This window comes from Leptonychotes weddellii, chromosome 1, assembly GCF_054177405.1.
Source record: "Leptonychotes weddellii isolate Sample4059 chromosome 1, ASM5417740v2, whole genome shotgun sequence".
NCBI classification, from domain to species: domain Eukaryota; kingdom Metazoa; phylum Chordata; class Mammalia; order Carnivora; family Phocidae; genus Leptonychotes; species Leptonychotes weddellii.
Genome location: NC_138369.1, coordinates 27,370,791 through 27,389,171, shown reverse-complemented (window position 1 = coordinate 27,389,171; position 18,381 = coordinate 27,370,791). Strand labels below are relative to the sequence as shown.

The window sequence follows — 18,381 nt, the reverse complement described above, 5'->3', positions numbered from 1 at the left end:
GAATGATCAAAAACAATTCAGTGAACAGTTTCATATTACCAGGCTGTTCTGGTTAATGGAGATCATGAGCTTTGGGGGTAAAATGACCACAGTTCAAATCCCAACTCATCACACATTCTACCTCTGTAATGCTGGGCAAATCACTTCACTTCCTGAGTCTTATTTTCATCATATGTATAACGGGGACAGTAAAACCCAGATGGCAGGGCTGCCAATGAGGATTAATTCGCATACGGTACCAACTCAAGAAAATCTTGTGCTATCATTAATAACAGTAAAACTCATATAACTTTTGGTATACTAGTAGTATACAATTATAACTTTCTCTACATTTCCCTTTACTTGAAGTCAGTATTTGGAAGACTTTATAAAATACAGTAGGGTCCTTCACCCATGTGGCAAGAAAAGATGACAGTTTTTCCCTCCCTCCACTATGCAAACATGGGACTGGATCAGCCAGCGCACTGCTGGAGGTCAGAGTGGGGACATCACCCATCCCCTGCTTAGTGCTTCATCCACCGGAAACCTGTCTAACTCAGTACCCTGGCTTATCTATTCCAGAAACCACCCACTGCTGACCACTCAGGAAACTATTCACTTTAATTCTGGATCCTGGGCTTTCCCTATCATTCGGGTGTGGGTTTTCCTTTCTGTGGAAATAGATGGCTTCACTTCAGTTCTCCTTCCTGCTGTTTCCAGCGATGTTCTGCTAATAAAGTCACTTGTGATGTCATGTCTTGCATTTCCATTGGCCAGCTTATCTCTCCCTAGGGACTAACATCAATCATCACTCCTCTGGGATACCGTTTTCGTGAAAAATCAGCCAAAGAGGTCTTCCACTTAACCTACAATAACGTTCACTTCCAGTAAAGCCTGGGAGAAGGAAATACACTAAGAATTCTCTCTCTGTTAACTCTAGGTGACCTCCAAAAGCTCTGCTTCTTTTCAAGCAAACTTTTGTGATGGGCCAGTTTACTGAAGAATCCACTTTTCTCCCCGAACTCAAGTAATTCTATATTCCTATTTATAAAACTACCCTCTAAACTGCACACATATATTTGTATAAAATAAGGAATCTATTTACCATTCAGTAAATATTTGAGCACCTACTATGTACCAGATTTGTTCTAGGTGCCATGGAAAAAGTGAAATATCAGTGAAATAACTAAGATGATTATCATGAAATACTCAGCATTAGAAAAGGAAGTTAGAGAGCCAAAGAAAAATTGTACATAGAAGAGAAAGTTGAGGCAATTCTCTACATGGTATTAGCCAACCTCTCCCAAACCAGGCACCTAAAACCCAGCCATGCTTTTGATGACTCCTTTATTCATTATATATGATAGTGATTATCAACTTAGACTAAACTGCTGAAACAGAATTTGAATCCTATCTTTCACTAATTAAGGGACCTTTGTCAAATCATCTCACTGCTTTAGACCTTGCTATCCTTATGTGTAAAATTAAATTACTAATACTGCCTACCTCATAGACCTGTTATAAGAATTAAATGCTGTATATTTGTACACGGTCTGGCACATGATAAATACTCAAAACATGTTGATGATGATGATTCAGACAAAAGATCTGGACCTGAATTATTTAGATAGTTTGGACCTGAATTATTTAGATAGTTCACTCCACTGTCCTACACTATGATTTCAAACCTAAGATTTTTTAAGCCTTGTTTACAGATGTAAATTCAGAGGCAAGATAATACAATTGAGAAAGGATGAATAGACTCTCACTGAGGATGAGACTTTCAGAAACCCAGAGTCTTGGTCACGTCACAAGGTCACCAAGAGATACTTTGTATTTTCCTTTCTTGTCAGCTCTTATGGAGATGACTGGGTTGTATCAGGAGCAATTTTAAAGAAGAGTAAACAGAGTTTATCTTTTAAAATCAAGTCCTAGAAAGGAAGCTAAGAGAGAGAATACACTAAGGAGACTTCTGTCCCTACACATAACAATTTCTATACTATCAGCTTACCCTTATCAGGAGAGTTTATATTGAAAGAGAGAAAATTTGTTTAATAGAAAATATTGAAAAGTGCTTTGTTTTTTTATCCTTTATAAACTTTATTTTTCTTATTGACATGAAACTCACATATAATAATATATTAGTTTCAGGTATACAACATAAAGCTTCGATATATGCAGATATTGTGAAATGATCACCACAGTAAGTGTAATTAATATCCATCCCTACCCATAGTTGCAATTCTTTTTCTTGTGATGACTTTTAAGATAGACTCTCAGCAACTTTCAAACATACAAAGCAATCCTGTTAACTATAGTTATTGTGCTACTGTGCTATATTACATCCCAAGACTTATTTATCTTAAAACTGGAACTTTTTACCTTTTGACCGCCTTTGCCCAGTTTGCCCACCCCCTACCCACACCTCTGGCAACCACCAATCCATTCTCTGTATCTATGAGTTCAGTTTTTTGGAGTTTTGTTGTTTTTTTTTTTTTTTTTTTTAGATTCCACATGTAAGTGGGATTATATGGCATTTGTTTTTCTCTATCTGACTTATTTCCCTTCACAAAATGCCCTCAAGGTCCATTCACGTTGCCACAAGCTTTCCTTCTTTTTTATGGCTGAATAATATTCCATTATATATGTACCACTGTTACTTTATCCATTCATCCATTGATGGACACTTAGGTTGCTTCCACGTCTTGCCTATTGGTAGTAATACTGCAGTGAGCGTGGGGATGCAGATAACTTTTCAAGTTAGTGTTTTTGTGTCCTTCAGATAAATACCCAGAAGTAGAATTGCTCGATACCATGGTAATTCTATTATTAATTTTTAAAGGAACCTTCCTACTGTGTTTCTGGCTGCACCAATTTACATTCCCACCAACAGTGCACAGAGATTCCATTTTTTTCATATCCTCACCAAACTTGTTATTTCTTGTCTTTTTAGTAATGGCCATTTTAATAGGTGTGAGGTGATAACTCATTGTGGTTTTGATTTGCATTTCCCTGATGCTTAGTGATATTGAACATCTTTTCATGTACCTGCTGGCCATCTGTACATCTTTTTGGAACAATGTCTTTTCAGATCCTCTGACCATTTTTTTAATTGATTTTTTTTTTTTTTTTTTTTTGCTACTGAGTTGTATGAGCTCTTTATATATTTTGGATATTAACCCCTTATCCGGTATATATGATTTGCAAATATTTTCCCCCACTATATAGGTTGCTTCTTCATGGTGTTGATGATGTCCTTTGCTTGCAGAAGCTTTTTAGTTTAATGTAGTCCCACTTGTTTATTTTTGCTTTTGTTGCCTTTGCTTTTGGTATCAAATCCAAAAAGTCATCACCAAGACCAACATCAAGGAGCTTACCCCTGTTTCTTCTAGGAGTTTTATGATTGCAGGTCTCAACACTCAAGTCTTTAATCCCCTTTGAGCTGATTTTTGTAGATGGTGTAAGATAAGGATCCGGTTTCATTCTTTTGCGTGTGGCTGTCCAGTTTTCCCAATATCATTTATTGAACAGATTATCCTTTCTCCACTGTATATTCTCGGCTCTTTGCCATAAGTCAATTGACTGTATATGTGGGTTTAGTCCTGGTCTCTCTACTCTGTTCTTTTCAGTTATGTATCTGTAAAAGTACTATATTTTTGAGTAATTTTACAGTAAAAGTTCTAGAATATTTTCCATCGGAATCAACTAATAGTTTCATTTTGTAATAGTTTTTCCATTCCTTGCTAAGTTTGGAACTCCCAGATACTGTGATTGGGAGGAATTTTATTACATAATGAAAAGAAAGATTGTGTTTTAGAATACACGTATTTTAGTAAATTATTCTGAAGGTTTAAGAAAAAGATCTAAATGTCATCCTTTAAAAATCTTTGCACTTTACAGGTGTTTCTGTTTTCCCATCTTTTTACTGTTTATACTCATTATAAATTCCAGTAATACAGTTAGACAATGGCACCATTGGTCCATTTGGGTCAACAACTTTTTTAGGAATTACCAAGTCATTTTTCCCTCTACCAAGAGAAATACATGCATTAATATTTCAAGAGTAGAGGACACTTCTAGCATACTGCTACATGGTCCCTGGTGTTGATAGTCTTTGGTATTTCCAATTCAGAGTGCCAGCCTACTAAGTAACAGAAAACTCCAGTTCTGGGACACTTTCCTTTCTCCTGAAATTAGTGAAATTAGCACACCCTAACTTCTTTCTGAGGGCCGGTGAAAGAAAAAGTACTTTTGAACCACCCAGGATTAAACAGTTCTCCCTCGCTCTCTCTCCCTCCCTGCTCCTCCCTCCCTCCCTTCCTCTCACTCACACACACGCTCACACACAGCCTCCCTGCTCCGGCTTGTCTAACTTCCAAATTTGCATCCCAAGGCGAGGTAGGTGTAGCCTGAAGTGTGAGCTGTGAACTACTCCTAGCATCTCTCTGGCGAAAACGAAGAAATGATTGAGAAATCCCTCCCCAGACTGGTGCTTCCCCCCCCCCCCACAACCGCCACCCCCCGCTCGTCCCCACCCCGGCCCGGGTCCACTACCGTCCCCTAGCACTCCGCCATCACTCCCCTCTCCCCCGTATCTCTAAACCCAGTCTGGGCACCAAAGTCCCCGCCCCCTCTCGCTGCCAAGAGCAATTCTTAACCTTTTTTGGGCCGGGGACCTACAAAAAGCTATGGACCCTCTCCGGATGGGGACAGAGGTTGGGAGAAGAAAACAGTTTGACAGCTTTGCGAAATTTTCAAAAGACTGTGGATCTGAAACGCACCCCGAACTTCCAGATTAAGAACCCCATCTCTAAGACTCTTGACTTAGGGCGATCAGATCGAGAGTGGAACTCAGATATCACATTTCGTCCCCAGTGAGAAACTGTAGGAGGGGGAAGGCGCTCCGGCCCTGGGCCACTTTCACTTGTAAGAAACCAAACGAAGGGGAGAGACAGGGACAGAAATTCATAAAGGGGGAATGAGAAGAGGGAGAGGGCTGTTATGAAGACAAGGAGACAGAAGGGAGGAAAGAGAAAAGGGAAAGGAGAAATAGGGCAAACAGGGGCACAGTGGGAGGGGAGGCGACACCGCGTTGAGAGAACCGGGACAGGGCGGCACAGAGAGGCGAGGGCGAGGAAGGGAAAAGAGAGCTTCTGAAGGGAGAGAGCGAGCAGAGGGAGGAGAGGAGGAGAGGAGAGGGGTCCAGAGGCAGAAACTGAGAGCGCCGGGAAAGGGAGAGAACTTTCTCTGCTCTCCCTCCCCAGGGCAGGGAGTCTCAGAAAAGCCGATCTCCACGAGGTGGCGGGGAGCGCGAGCGGCCGGCCCCGAGCTCCGGGCGCCTCTGGCGTCCGCCTCCTGCAGCCCGCGGCCGGCTGCGAGACTCGCACGGGCAGCCGAGGAGGGGACTCCGTCTAGGAGGCGGTCCCCACTCGCTTCGCTTTCTCCTCCCCTCTCCTCCTGGAGGCGGGCACCCGGGGTATTTGAGCGGCGGAGGACCCGCGGCCCCCCCGCCTCCGCCCCCCAGCCCCCCATTCAAGAAGCCGCTCCGCTATCCCCCGCAGCACAGGGCGCCCGGCGCGCCTCGGAGCGCACGTTCCGCGCCTTCTCCTGCCGGCTCCCTGGACATTATGCGGCCGAGCAGCCGAGCCCCAGTCCTCCTCCTCCTCCGGCTCCTCCTGCGGCCCGAGCGGCTCAGCTCTCGGCAGGCGGCGGCGTTGCTCAGCCGAGCGCAGACGGGACCCTCGCGGCGAGACCTCAGCGACTCCTAAAGTCAAAAGTTGGCGGCGGGCGCCGGGCTCCGCGCGCTCACCGCGGCCGCTGCCTCGCGTCGCCGCCGCAGCCAAGCAGGGCAGGAGGGAGGGGGGGGGGTGGGAGCCACGGGGGAGGGGTGGGGAGCACCATGCAGTTTGTATCCTGGGCCACACTGCTAACGTTCCTGGTGCGGGACCTGGCCGAGATGGGGAGCCCAGACGCCGCGGCGGCCGTGCGCAAGGACAGGCTGCACCCGAGGCAAGGTAATGAGGCTCCGGCCACCGCGACCCCTCCGCCCCAGTCGCCACCTCCCCAGCTTCTGCGTCCCACAGCGGGCACCCCGCAGCGGAGGCCTCTCTCCTTTTCCTAGAAAGAATTATCTCCGGCCGTACAGCCTCTCCCTTCTTTAGGTCACTCCCAGTCAATTTCTAGAGAGAGCCGCTGTAGAACAAACTTCGTCTCCTCCACCCCTCTTTGCCTGTAGTTTGATCTTTCCCCTTCCCCACCTCCATGCCCCAAACTATAGTTACTTAGTAACTGGGGGTAGCAGATAGTGGCATGTTTTATTTTACTCAAGGTATTTGTCCGAATCTGAAATTATCTTAATGTATTTTTGACTTGTTCACTGTCTGCTTCCGAACGGTGTATCCTCAGAGTCTAGCATAGTTCCTGGCCGTTCCTGGCACATAGTAGGTGCTCAGTAAAGATTTGTGCATTGGCTGAGGGTGAAGGCATTGACTCAAACGGGCAAAAATAACTGTTGGAAAATAACCCAGGACAGAGCCCCCTTCATTTTAAATTAAAACGCGGGAAATTGGCTTGCGGAAAATGGAATTATTGGTTCATGTGTCTCTGCTTTTCCCTGCAGTGAAATTATTAGAGACCCTGAGCGAATACGAAATCGCGTCTCCCATCCGAGTGAACGCTCTCGGAGAACCCTTTTCCACGAACGTGCACTTCAAAAGAAGGCGACGGAGCATTAACGCTGCCTCTGACCCCTGGCCTGCCTTCGCTTCCTCTACCTCTTCCCAGGAGCATTACCGCCTCTCTGCCTTTGGCCAGCAATTTCTATTTAATCTCACTGCCCATGCCGGATTTATCGCTCCAAGGTTCACTGTCACCCTCCTCGGGACGCCCGGGGAGAATGAGACAAAATTTTATTCCGAGGAGGAAGCGGAACTCAAGCATTGCTTCTACAAAGGCCATGTCAATACCAAGTCCGAGCACACGGCGGTCATCAGTCTCTGCTCAGGAATGGTGAGTTGGTGTGTGCCCCCACCCCACCGCTCCCCTCCCGCCTCTTCACCCGTTTCTGGAAGGCTTAATTAATTGCTCTCTAGCCTAGGACCCTCACTCGCGCCGAGTTTCCATCCTGGCTTTAAATATCCGCTAGAAACTCCTTTGCATCCTGAGGTTTGGATGACAAGCCCAGTGCGTGTGCTTACTCTAGAGAAGCGCGCACGCATCCGCCCCCAGGGGGTTCGGTATGTTTCGGAGCTTTCTAGAGTCCGAACTCGGCTCCACTGCGCTTTGCCCAACGCTAGTAGGCAGCTTGGAAGTCGGCTTCCAAATTCCCAGAGTTGTCCTTCCTTGCAGCAAACCCTGCTGCCCAGGAGCGGAGCAGCTGAGCGCAGGGAGGACCCGATTCCTTACTGGCGCGTCTTGAGACAGGGCTGTGGGATGAGGATCCCCAGCCTCTGGTATGGGGAGTTCCTTCTGTGTGTCGTGGAGGGCGGTGCGTAATCTAGAGTCCTGGCGATTTCTCTGGGCCTTTTTTCACGCGCCAGAAACCCCGAGGCTCAACAGGATTGACAGGGAACAGGTCAGTCCCAGGAACGGAAGGGTGGGCCGAGGGCTCCGGGGGCGGGGAAGAGGGCGGAGCCTGCCCCGGACGCTTTGAATTAGGGTAGAAACTGGGAGTGGGGGTGTGGCGCAGTCCGACTCTGCACCCTGCTGGCGGGGTGGCCCCAAGAAACAGAAATAGTGGGGGAGAGGCTGGAGAAGCCGCGCGTACGAGATTTCGGTACTTCTGGGTTTTCTGCCACGCACAGGGGCTCCAGAGAATCGAAATACAGGTCCTACAACGCACGTTTCCCTGGAGAGAGAGGGCGAGTAGGGGCGGGCTGGCCACCTCCCTGCACTGCAAAATACGCACTTAGCAGGTTTTCCGAGCGGATACCTTGACCCCCTCCTGACCTCCCCCTCCCCACTCGCTCTCCACTTGGTCCCAGATGGCATCCGCTTTTTACCCCCCACCCCCACATTTGAAGACCTGCTCTAAAGTTCTGGCTGGAGGGAAAGTGGTCCTTGACTTTCCCAAACGATGTGCGTTCCTGCTAGGAACGTGTGACGCAGAAACTTTCCTGGGTCAGGTTCTCCCAGCGCAACGCGATGTGTGCACTGCGCCCTGGTGATGCGTTTACTCTTCCCCCGAGGACCCACATTCCCCCGTCAACTTCTGTAAGGGGAAGCACAGATACTTACCCGGGGCACTCGGTTGCCCCTTCCGCGTGCGCTGTTGGTGGTGGATTCAGTGTCCCCGGTCTGGATGTCGCATCCATCTCCACTATTCTACGGAAGGGTCGGAAGGGTCCGGTGGGGAGCGAGGCAAGCCTGAAGACTGGGACGGGGAAGGTTTTAGCCTGCTGGGATACGGGAATGGGGATTAGCCTCTCCAGCCCCCAGCAAAGCGCCCGGAGCTGTGGCTCGCTGTTGAGCTTGTTTGGGGGTGGGCGGAGACGGCAGTTTGACGCACGGGGGGGTAAGGGGGTGCTGCAGTGAGTCATTGCTGCCCCAAGACCTAGGGCCAAAGCGCAGGAATCCTTCCATTCTTCAAAAGGTTGTGGCCAGGGTGGGCATAAGTCAGGCACTGGACCCCAGGTCATCAAAGCGCCCCTAGATCCGAAGATTATAAACCCCAATTCCAGAACCTTACGGATGGGGCAGGGACTGTACATAAAGTTTGTAAACAACCTTTACTCCTCCTCCCTCCCCGCCTCCACACCCTGCTGAGTGGCCCCAGCAGTTGTATAAATACTTTGCTGCGCAGGACCTTGATTTCAGTTGGCAATTTTAGGTGGTAACTCACGCGTGGATCTGCAAGTGGTAACTCTCTTGGGAACTGAGGGCCAGGACTTCAGAAATGATTGTATAGACCGTGATAACCCCCTTCGTATTGCATTTAATTGGCAATCTGCCTCTTCCGGGAGGGAAAGGTCCAGAATACATCTTAAAGATAAGTGCACTAGGTGTCTCTATCTTCAGCGATTAATCTAGCCCCCAAACCCTCATTCCCTTTGTCTTCCTTCTGGAATTTTTCTTTCTTCCCAGGACTTCCCATTACCATTTCTATACCAGTAATATCAGGACGTACCTAGTGCCCCCCACCCAGGAAATCTTTCACTCTATAGAGTGAATCTAAAAATGCCAATCTACCCCCCCCAACACACACATACACCCTCCCCCACCAGTTATCATTTTCCCTGAGTTCGATCTTAGCTGTGTCTCTCACCTGGTCTGAACCAGCTCTACCCTAATTCTCGACCTCTTTTACTTCTCTGCTCGTCTCTTATTTAGTACTGTTGTCTAAGAAATATTTCCATCTGGCTTTTCCTCCTTCAGTCTTCCTCTCTAATCCCTGCCACACACCGCTAACAGATTAAGGATGACTAGGTGCAAGGTCACATTACTTCCCTGTTCACTCACCTTACCTAGTACTAGTAGCTCCCCACTGCTTAGAGAACAACTACTAACCCCTTCCTCTGACAATTCAGGCCATTTATGATGTGCCTTCTCATGCCTTGCACACCCACATGCCACGCTCTTCTCTCAGGCTTTCGCTCCACCAATCCTGTGTATCAGTCCAGCTGCTTTTGTTCTTTCTCTGAATTTCCCTCCCATCCCAGTCCTACCTCATTGCCTTTGGGCCTTTGGGTTTACTTGGTCATCTCCCCCAGCATCACATGCTCCAATCCTACCCCTCTTTTAAAGTGTAACTTACATAGCTTCTTCCCCAGGAAAACTTGTCCTTCAGACTGCTCTCATCTCTCCTCCTTCACAGACATTTGTCTGTATCTTTCTTATGAGGCTTAGTATGCTCTCTCTTGTATTACAGTTATTGGTACACACGATCTATCCCTCTCCTTGGCAGCAGGGTCAGCATCATTTCTCTCCCATGTTGGAGTCTTGTGTATTGTACTTAGTACCTATGTTGGAATAAATGGTCGCTGTAACCAAGAAAAGATGACTCTTTGATCAAACATCCATTAAACATCAAACTTGTGTTCTGTGAATCGACAACAAAATTAATTGGGCATCATACAGATAACATTTCTTAGACTCTTATTATGCATCTTGCACTACAAAAAGTACTTTTTGTGTGCATTATCTCATCGCATCCAAATCCTCACAACAGCCCAATCCTCAAAACAACCCATTTTACAGATGAGGAAGGACACTGAGGCTTGGAGAGTCAGAGGCTTGCTCGAGGTCTCCTAACTAGTAAGTGGCAGAATTGGAGTTCCCACACTGTCTTTTTGACCCATGCCCCTAACCGTGGGCCAGAGACTGGATCTGTGTTCCTACAGAGACCTTTGACGTTCTTTTTTAAAAAGGTACTGGACTAAAGTCAGGATACCTGAGTTCTAGATTCAGTACTGGCACCATTCAGCTGCTTCTGTATCACTGAAGAGGAACTTTGGACAAGTCACTTCCTCCCTTTGGGCCTTAGTTTCCCCTTTTGCTAAATAAAGGTGCCAGATCACCCCCAGAGGAGCTCCCAGGTTCTTCCCCAGTGTTTCGGGCCTGTCTCTGGTAGATTTCACGTGTACTAAGCTTCCTGCTCTATGCTCACAGAACACCAGAGTTGTATATTTAAAACAGAGAGAAGTGCCTGTACGAGAATAAATGGGTTAAACCACTTCTTCTCTGGGGAAACCAGCTATTCTTAGTCTGACAACACCAGAGCTGTCCTCCCTTTAAGCCAGCAGCTCATGAATCACACGGAAGGCTTTTTTAAAAATATAGATTCTAGACCTCACCCCTGGAAATTCCAGATCTGCAGGTATGGGGTAATGCCACAGATCTCGTTTTTTTTAAGTCCCCAGGCAATTTTGAAGTTTAGATAGGTTTGGAAACCCCAGTGTCTCAGCCTCGTGCTTCCCAAACTTTATTGTGCATGAGAATACCTTGGAGTGCTCATTAAAGTTCAGCTCTGGCGGCCGTACCCACAGAGATTTTGATTCAGTAGATCAAATTTAGGGTGCAGCGTGATTATTTGAATTTCTAACAAACTCCTAAGTGTTGCTGATACAACTCTGGTGTTCAAGGACAGTCACATCCATTGTGTCTAAGGGAAGGTAGAAGCGCTCTGCTTTTTTTACAGCCCCATTGAGGAGCTTGATTTCTTCCTTTAAAGACTGCCCACTGCATTGCATGGGCAACTTTTTAGTGCTCTTGGATGTGTGGTTTGGGTGGTTCAACCCTGAGGCATTGTTTACCATTTGCAGAACTTGTGGGTATGTGGGAAGGGCGGAAGGAGTTACCCATTTCAAGGTGCTTACACACATTGTATCCTGGTGGTTAGAGACTAAGACAGCAACACAGAAAGCCACTAAGGTGTTCTAATCCCTTACAGAGTGTCACTTTGCTAAGCACTTTCCAAGCAGTATCTCATTTAGTCTGCACAATAAGCCTTTACATTAAGTACTTTTGTCCCCAGTTGACAAACAAGGAAGCCAAAGCTCAGAGCAGTTAAGGAACTTGCCCAAGGTGGGTGGGTAAGTGCCAGGCAGGGCTGGGACTGGAACGTAGGGCAGCCCGATTCCAAGCCTTGTACCATTTCACTCCCTATTGCAAAGGGAAGGGGTGTGCAGAGACTCATGTATCAGTGTCACAGGTGGGACTACCTGGAGTGCCTGTGGTCGGTCTATGCTTTCTGAATTTGAATTAATAATAAGGCTTCCACGGGTCAGCTTTCCCCTCTGGAGGTCACACTAGTCCCTAAGTTTCCAGGCTATCTTCACATGCAGAAACACTCTCTTGGAACAGCCTGTGAAAGTGAGTATGATTGGGACACCTGGGTGGCTCAGTCCTTAAGCGTCTGCCTTCGGCTCAGGTCATGATCCCAGGGTCCTGGGATCGAGCCCCGCATCGGGCTCCCTGCCCTTCGGGAAGCCTGCTTCTCCCTCTCCCACTCCCCCTGTTTGTGTTCCCTCTCTTGCTCTGTCTCTGTCTGCCAAATAAATAAATAAAATCTTTTTTTTAAAAAAAGAAAGTGAATATGATTAGAATTTGGGCACCAAGGAAGGATTTCTTAGAGACAGATTTGCATAGCAGGTATAATAAACTAGAGTCAAATCAAGGAGAAGGTACTGACCTGGCAGAGTGAAAATAAACCGCTTCTCCGAATAGGTGGGCAGCGAGTTCAGTTTCAGCAGCCCTCATGGGGAAGGGCTTGGGGGAAATGCTACCCTCTCTCCTTGGCAATGTTCCATTTTTTTCCCCTCCCTGCGGTTGAGTTCTGTGAAATCAACCTCTCATCTCTCTTCATTTGCAGCTGGGCACATTCCGGTCCCACGATGGGGATTATTTTATTGAACCACTACTGTCCATTGACGAGCAAGTGGATGCAGAGGAACAGAACAAACCGCACATCGTCTATCGGCACAGCACCCTGCACAGAGGGCCCTCAATGGGAAGGCATGCGTGTGACACCTCAGGTATTTCCTTCCTGCTCAAGCAGAGCCCCCAGCTCTGTGAGATGGGTCAGTGGCAAGACTACAAAGATATACCTCTTTCACATGCTGCCAAGTGCTACCGTTTGCATTGTCTTTTACTCAGTCTTCAAGCGAGGTAGGTATTCCCCATGGCACGGATGTGGAAGCTACAGAGAGTGTAGTAACTTGTCCAAGGTTGCACAGCTAAGAACCAGGAAAGCCCCGACAGGAGCTCATCTGGCTCCAGGCTCACTGTGGGCAAAGCTGCCTTTTGTTGAAGTTGCAGATTTTTTTTGGATTTGGCTTTCGTAGTGTCTTCCGGCTCTCCCAGCCCTGTCCTCAGTCAGCAATGGCTTGTGTTCCCTGGATGTCTTGGTGTTTTCTATTCACTTGGGTTGTTTTTTTTGTTTTGTTTTTTACCATGTAAGGTTATGAAAAAGTGAAAAAGTCTCATAAATGGAACTCAAAAAAATTTCTTTGTGTTCATTGGGGTTTTTCCTATCAACATGAGTTTTAGCTGTTGTTCTAGGGCTTCAGGAAACAGCAGAATAGAAGTTGTGGATTGTGCTGTCAGGTTTCAGTCAAATGCGTCTGTGCCCACCCCTGGCTTTCCTTCCACGCTGGACACATTCCTTGAGGCTTTGTGCTGACACGTCTGGCCATTGTCAGGGCTATGTCATTCTGGGCCCCTCCGAAAGCTTATGCTTGTGTATGTTTCTCAATCTACAGCCTTGAGGCAACCTTCCACTGTCTTTGAAGCCTGGTTACTTTCTCTCTGATGATGGCTTGACACTAGAAAGTGTCCCTCAATTTGGTCCTGTTTTAGGATGTTTGTTAGAATACTTTTTTTTTTTTTATTCTTAAACTTTCTGTTTCTAAAACTTTGTACTTCTCCCTAGTCGGTAATTTTAAACGTTGCTTCTCCGAATTAGGTAACTTTTCAGGGTCTTTCTGGCATCTCCAAATAAGACCCGAATTCCAAACCAGCAGAGGGTTTCCTAAAATGCTTCCCAAATGATCACTTGTTTCATCTTATATCTGTATCAGGTTCTTCATCTGTGACAGACTGTCGTATCCTATTCCCTCCTGGAATTATTTCTGAATAAGGAAAGGTAACATTGGCTGCTCATAATCTGGAATAGTCAGATCAGAGGGTTTAGCATTGTAGCCCATCTAGCGCTGAGTTCCTCCTCCCAGGACTAAATGGAATATAACTGAAATATGATGTCAGTTAGACTCACTAAAGAGCCAGGGGGTGAGATGGGGGGCAGGGGGAGCAGTGTACTCAGAAACCATAGTCCCAGGGGCTGGCATGGCACCAAGACTGCCAGCTACCAGTCAGTGTGACAGCAAGATGTGTACCGCATTTTTTTGGACCATGCTAGTGAGAAAATTGTCCTTTCCTTCTTGACTTCCCAAATCTGAATTAGCAAATGCTCATTTTATATATGTGGGTAAACCTACATATAGCATGTGATAGAAAGGAAACGTGATTGCTCCCCTTCTATCTTATTAATATACATTCAGAAGATACTCCAGTAGTATGTTCATTGGTCAATTTATTGAACTACAGCACTTTGTGATAATCTTTTGCCCTAAAGTGGTAGCAAACCAACATTTTTTTTTTTTTTAAACTGCCATTTGTTAAGGTCCTACTTTATACTGGCAAAGCGCAAAGCACTTTACCTACAGGACTTTACGGGATCCTTACCACAACCCTGTGGACCATTCTTAGCCCCATTGAACCTGGCAGGGGAGCAGAGATGAAGCAACTTGCCCCAGACCTCCCAGCTACTCCATAATGACAGCCCATGTTTGTCTTATCCCATGATCCATTTTCTCTGTGCAGGTGTGATGTGTATGTGTGTGTGTGCGTTGGGTGTGACAGCGAAGGAGAGAGAAGTCTTACTTAATGCTCTCATTCAAAAAGTCCTTAAAGTTCTTTTTTTTTTTTAATTAATTACCTAAGTCAATCGACATTTGATTTTCTGGGCTAGAGGGTGAGTCATTGTCAAGTCCTGTTAAAAACACAAAGAAGAGGGACTCTGAAAAGGTGAAGATGGAGGACAACAGAAGATGGCTTAATTTTTCAAAAAAGTTATTTGGGTTCCAGTCCTTCTTGGTATTGGGGCCTTTATGTGCCACTGTCGAAGTCACTCGTGCCAACTCTCAGTTTTCCTTCAGGTGTGTCCTTGCCAGTGACCAGTATGGCTGCCCTTCCTTCACCCCATGTGATTAATCAGGAGCTGGCAGTCTTGATTGGCTCTTCCAAAGGTTGCTGCTGGACTCTGCCACTCTGGTTTCTCTCTTCCAGCTGCTTCTGCACCCCTTCTTTGAATACAGATGCAGGAGGCTCAGAACAGTTGGAAAGAACTTTGGAATATGGCACAATTCACCAGCAGCCATTACAGGGATGGACCAGCAGGTCACGGAAACATCCGAAACCAGGTAGCCTGTGCACAGGGAGTGAAAGTAGGTGGGGTGGGGGGGTGGGGGTAGGGGGTGCGGGCAGAAGTCCCTCTGGCCAGAGCAGAAAATATCCTCTACAAATATTAATCCAGTCAGCTTCAGGGATTTCCCCCCAGAGCAGTGGTTGGTAGCCAAGGGTAAACTTTAGAAGTATCCTGGGAACTTCTTACAAATACAGGTTCTTTAAACACACACACACACACACACACACAACCTTCCTCTCAGGCTAGCGAGAATGAGCAAGAATCAGTGGGTTTACTGAGTGTTCCACTTAACCCAGAAGTTCAGCTAAATGTGAGAGTCCCTGCTAATGTAGGATTTAAGGCAATAACCACTATCCTTGGCTTGCCGCTTGCTTTGCGTTCTTCATCACTGTTTTCTATGTCTTATAGACTGACAGAAGATTTTCTGGAGGAAACTGTAGTAGTTAGCTCTAGGCCAACAGGCTCATTCTGTACAGATGAGCAAACTATAGTCCTGGGACGTTAAGTTACTTATTTCCAGGAGTGATCAGCTATATACACAACACCAACCCATCAGAATTTAAGATTGCCCTCGCCTTGGAGCAGGCCCCTGCAAGTCCACTACTGAGCTGAGTATGACCCTTAGCTGCTGGAAAATGGGATCCTGCCCAGCACTAGGCACTATGGCTGTTACGCTCTTGCCTACTGATGGATTGAGTCCTGCTCATTTCTGATTCTTGATGTATGTCTGATTTTCAAAAACAGATTCTGAGATAATTTACATTAAAACAACACGTGCAGAAGGAGTCTTATGTAGTGAAAATTGCGTGGGTTTAGAAGGGAGTCAACAACTTAATTTATTCATTCATATGTGCATTCAGCCGTAGCTTATTTCCAAACTCCTCTGTGCCGTGAGGATAAAACCAGGAACCATCTTTATTCCCGTCAGCTGTGTGACCTCAAGCACATTTAGAGCATAAAGTAAGAATAACACATACCTTTCAAGGGTGTAGTTAGGACCAAATGAGTATGAAATAATGAAAGCTCCCAGGACAGTGTTTAGCAGATGGTAGACAATCACTGAATGGGAGATTAAAAAGAAGAGTCATGAAAATAGAAATTGAAACAACACAGCAAGGAAAGGAAAACTCAATGCCAAAACCCAAAGCTGATCGGGTTCCTGTGCTTAGCTTAGAGCTTCTTGGTAACCAGGTCATAAAGGGCTTATGGGACTTGCCCAAGGTCACCCTGCCAGCAAGTGAGGGGGCGGAGAGCCGCCTTCTCTTTGCTTATTTTCTCTGTACCTAATGCAGCACTTTTTTTTAAAGATTCTATCTATTTATTTGACAGAGAGAGAGAGAGAGGTCACAAGTAGGCCAACAGGCAGGCAGAGGGGGAGAGAGAAGCAGGCTCCCCACCGAGCAGGGAGCCTGATGAGGGGTTCGATCCCAGGACACTGGGATCATGACCTGAGCTGAAGGCAGACGCTTAACTGACTGAGCCACCCAGGCGCCGTCATTGTGCAGTATTTTAAAAAATTCATTTCTTGCGAGTTTCTCTTGGCCCAATGGCTGCCCTTCCTACAGCGTCTCTGTTTTGCCATCGTTGGTTACGTCTGGGTGTGTACGTTTGGGTCAGTTGAGTGGATCTGCATTTGTTTGTGATTTTCATCCTGTTTGTAAGTTCCTCAGGATTCAGGATGGGGTGTGGGGTATCTTCTCTTTCCTGCAGCATGCCCTTGCTACTCCTGTGTCCCCTACACAGTGGGTCCTCAGTAGAGTTCATTGAGCTGCCTTGCCTGCCTGCCCCCCACCCCAGGGGGGCGAAGTGGCTAGCGCAGTGGAGCCATTCAGGAGAGTTTATTGCTTTTATAAGCCACTTCCTGCTAATCCTTCACATTGCATTTCCAGATGAAACCTCAAGTTCTGTCTCACAGACACTCTGTTTGACCCTGAATTTTGCACAAGAGGATTTAGTTGTTCTTATCAGTGAGATAGACATGCTTCCTGGTAGGTGAGAGAGAGAAAGGCAGGGGGGAAAAGGCCAACAGAAGGCTATTTTGTTTGTCTGGGCCTAAAAGACTGTCTTTTTCCATTACTAGAATGTTTCTCTCACCCTCCCATCTCAGCAAGACCTGCTGGTTTTTGTTTTATTTAAGGCATTTAAGAATTAAGTACTTGTTGACCCATCGATGCCACTTCTAAAGAAATAATTGGACAATTGTGTAAAGACGTTTGTGTGAGAATACTCAGTATGGTGGTGTTTATTATAGCAAAAGGCTGGAAACAACCTAGGTGTTCTTCAGTAGGAGGATAGACCAATGATTTATGAGGGATACATTTGATGGATTCCTATGCAGCCATCAAAAATGATCATACACATTTATGTTAACACGGACGTGTGTGTGTGTGTATATATATATATATATGTATATACACATCTTAAGCAAACAAGCAAGTCATGAACAAGTGTATATGGTATGATCTCATTTTTTAAAAATGATAGCTGTGTGGTGGTACATGTGTGTTTAAAGAAAAAATATGAAGCAATATGTATAGAAATATTAAAAACAGATTATTTCTGGTTGGCAGGAACATAAGCAACCTTTTTATTTTATATTCTTATATTTTTGCCTCAATTCTATAATCGTTTTATAATCATAAAATATAGTTAAAAAGAAATGGATCATGGCATACAGTTATTTGGTAGCCTCATGGCACTTACGACCAGGGACCAGCAGTCAAGCCATGATCCCCTGCTTTTTTTTTTTTTTGAATGAGGCAATCTCCGTAACCAGACAAACAAAAATCCTGCCTTGTATCTGCTTCTTTGGGACAATGGGGCTGGTCAAAGCTGAGGCTCCATCTCAACCCTGCTAAATTGCCTTGTGCATGTTGGACTGACCCTGGGATTACCGTGGCTTAGTCCCCATTAGGCATCAGGCACTGGAGACTCGGTCCGTGAGAATGTACTGTGACTTGTTGATTGGCCTCCTGAGGGTGCAGTCATAAAGGCTGGAAAATACAAGATGATAATTAAAGACATTTTTTGTTAGGGTCTTCTGTGCGTTTGGGGTCACTGTGCTACAGACTTTCCATACATTATCATTTATAATCCGTTCAACAACACTATAGGTTACATACTATTACTCTTATTTTACATTTGAGAAAATTACAGCTCAGAGAGGCTGAACCACTTGTCCAAAGTCACACAGCTAATAGGAAGTGGGCCTGACACGAACCCAGATCTAATTCCTGTGTGCTGTCCTGTGGGCCTGACTCCACAGAGAATACAAATGGAAGCCACCAATTAGAAAATCCTTTTCACTTGAGTTTTCAGAGTGTCTTATGCTTTCATTTAATGGAGTCCCTAGATGATATCAATAGCTCACGTTTGTCGAGCACGTATGGTGTGGCAGGCGCTGTTCCAAGGGCTTTACATGGATTATATATTTTAATCTTTACCCCAACCTACATTTTGCCCTCTGCAGAAAAGTCCATGAA

General features: G+C 46.1%; 1 protein-coding gene and 2 long non-coding RNA genes across 9 annotated transcripts in view; 1 reads left to right on the top strand and 2 right to left on the bottom strand.

Moving 5' to 3' along the window:
* LOC145716773 (uncharacterized) overlaps nucleotides 1–8,668 on the bottom strand; it is a 115,582-nt gene extending 106,914 nt beyond the window's left edge. Inside the window, exon 1 of the long non-coding RNA XR_014139658.1 lies at nucleotides 8,215–8,668. This is a non-coding gene — a long non-coding RNA (uncharacterized LOC145716773). The remainder of the gene's footprint in view (nucleotides 1–8,214) is intronic.
* Nucleotides 1–18,381, bottom strand: part of LOC145716792 (uncharacterized) — a 412,414-nt gene that overhangs the window by 136,938 nt on the left and 257,095 nt on the right. The gene's annotated exons all lie outside the window — the stretch shown is intronic.
* Nucleotides 5,509–18,381, top strand: part of ADAMTS9 (ADAM metallopeptidase with thrombospondin type 1 motif 9) — a 158,293-nt gene continuing 145,420 nt past the window's right edge. For 4 of the 7 annotated variants that reach the window (XM_081801350.1, XM_081801393.1, XM_081801383.1 and 1 more), the window contains exons 1-3: nucleotides 5,510–5,993; nucleotides 6,599–6,987; nucleotides 12,287–12,449. In XM_081801350.1, coding sequence (XP_081657476.1) covers nucleotides 5,879–5,993; nucleotides 6,599–6,987; nucleotides 12,287–12,449 — 667 coding nt within the window. In that variant the 5' untranslated portion in view covers nucleotides 5,510–5,878. Of the gene's footprint in view, nucleotides 5,994–6,598; nucleotides 6,988–12,286; nucleotides 12,450–18,381 lie in introns of all 7 variants that reach the window. The other 3 variants (XM_081801386.1, XM_081801361.1, XM_081801372.1) reach the window with 2 other exon arrangements.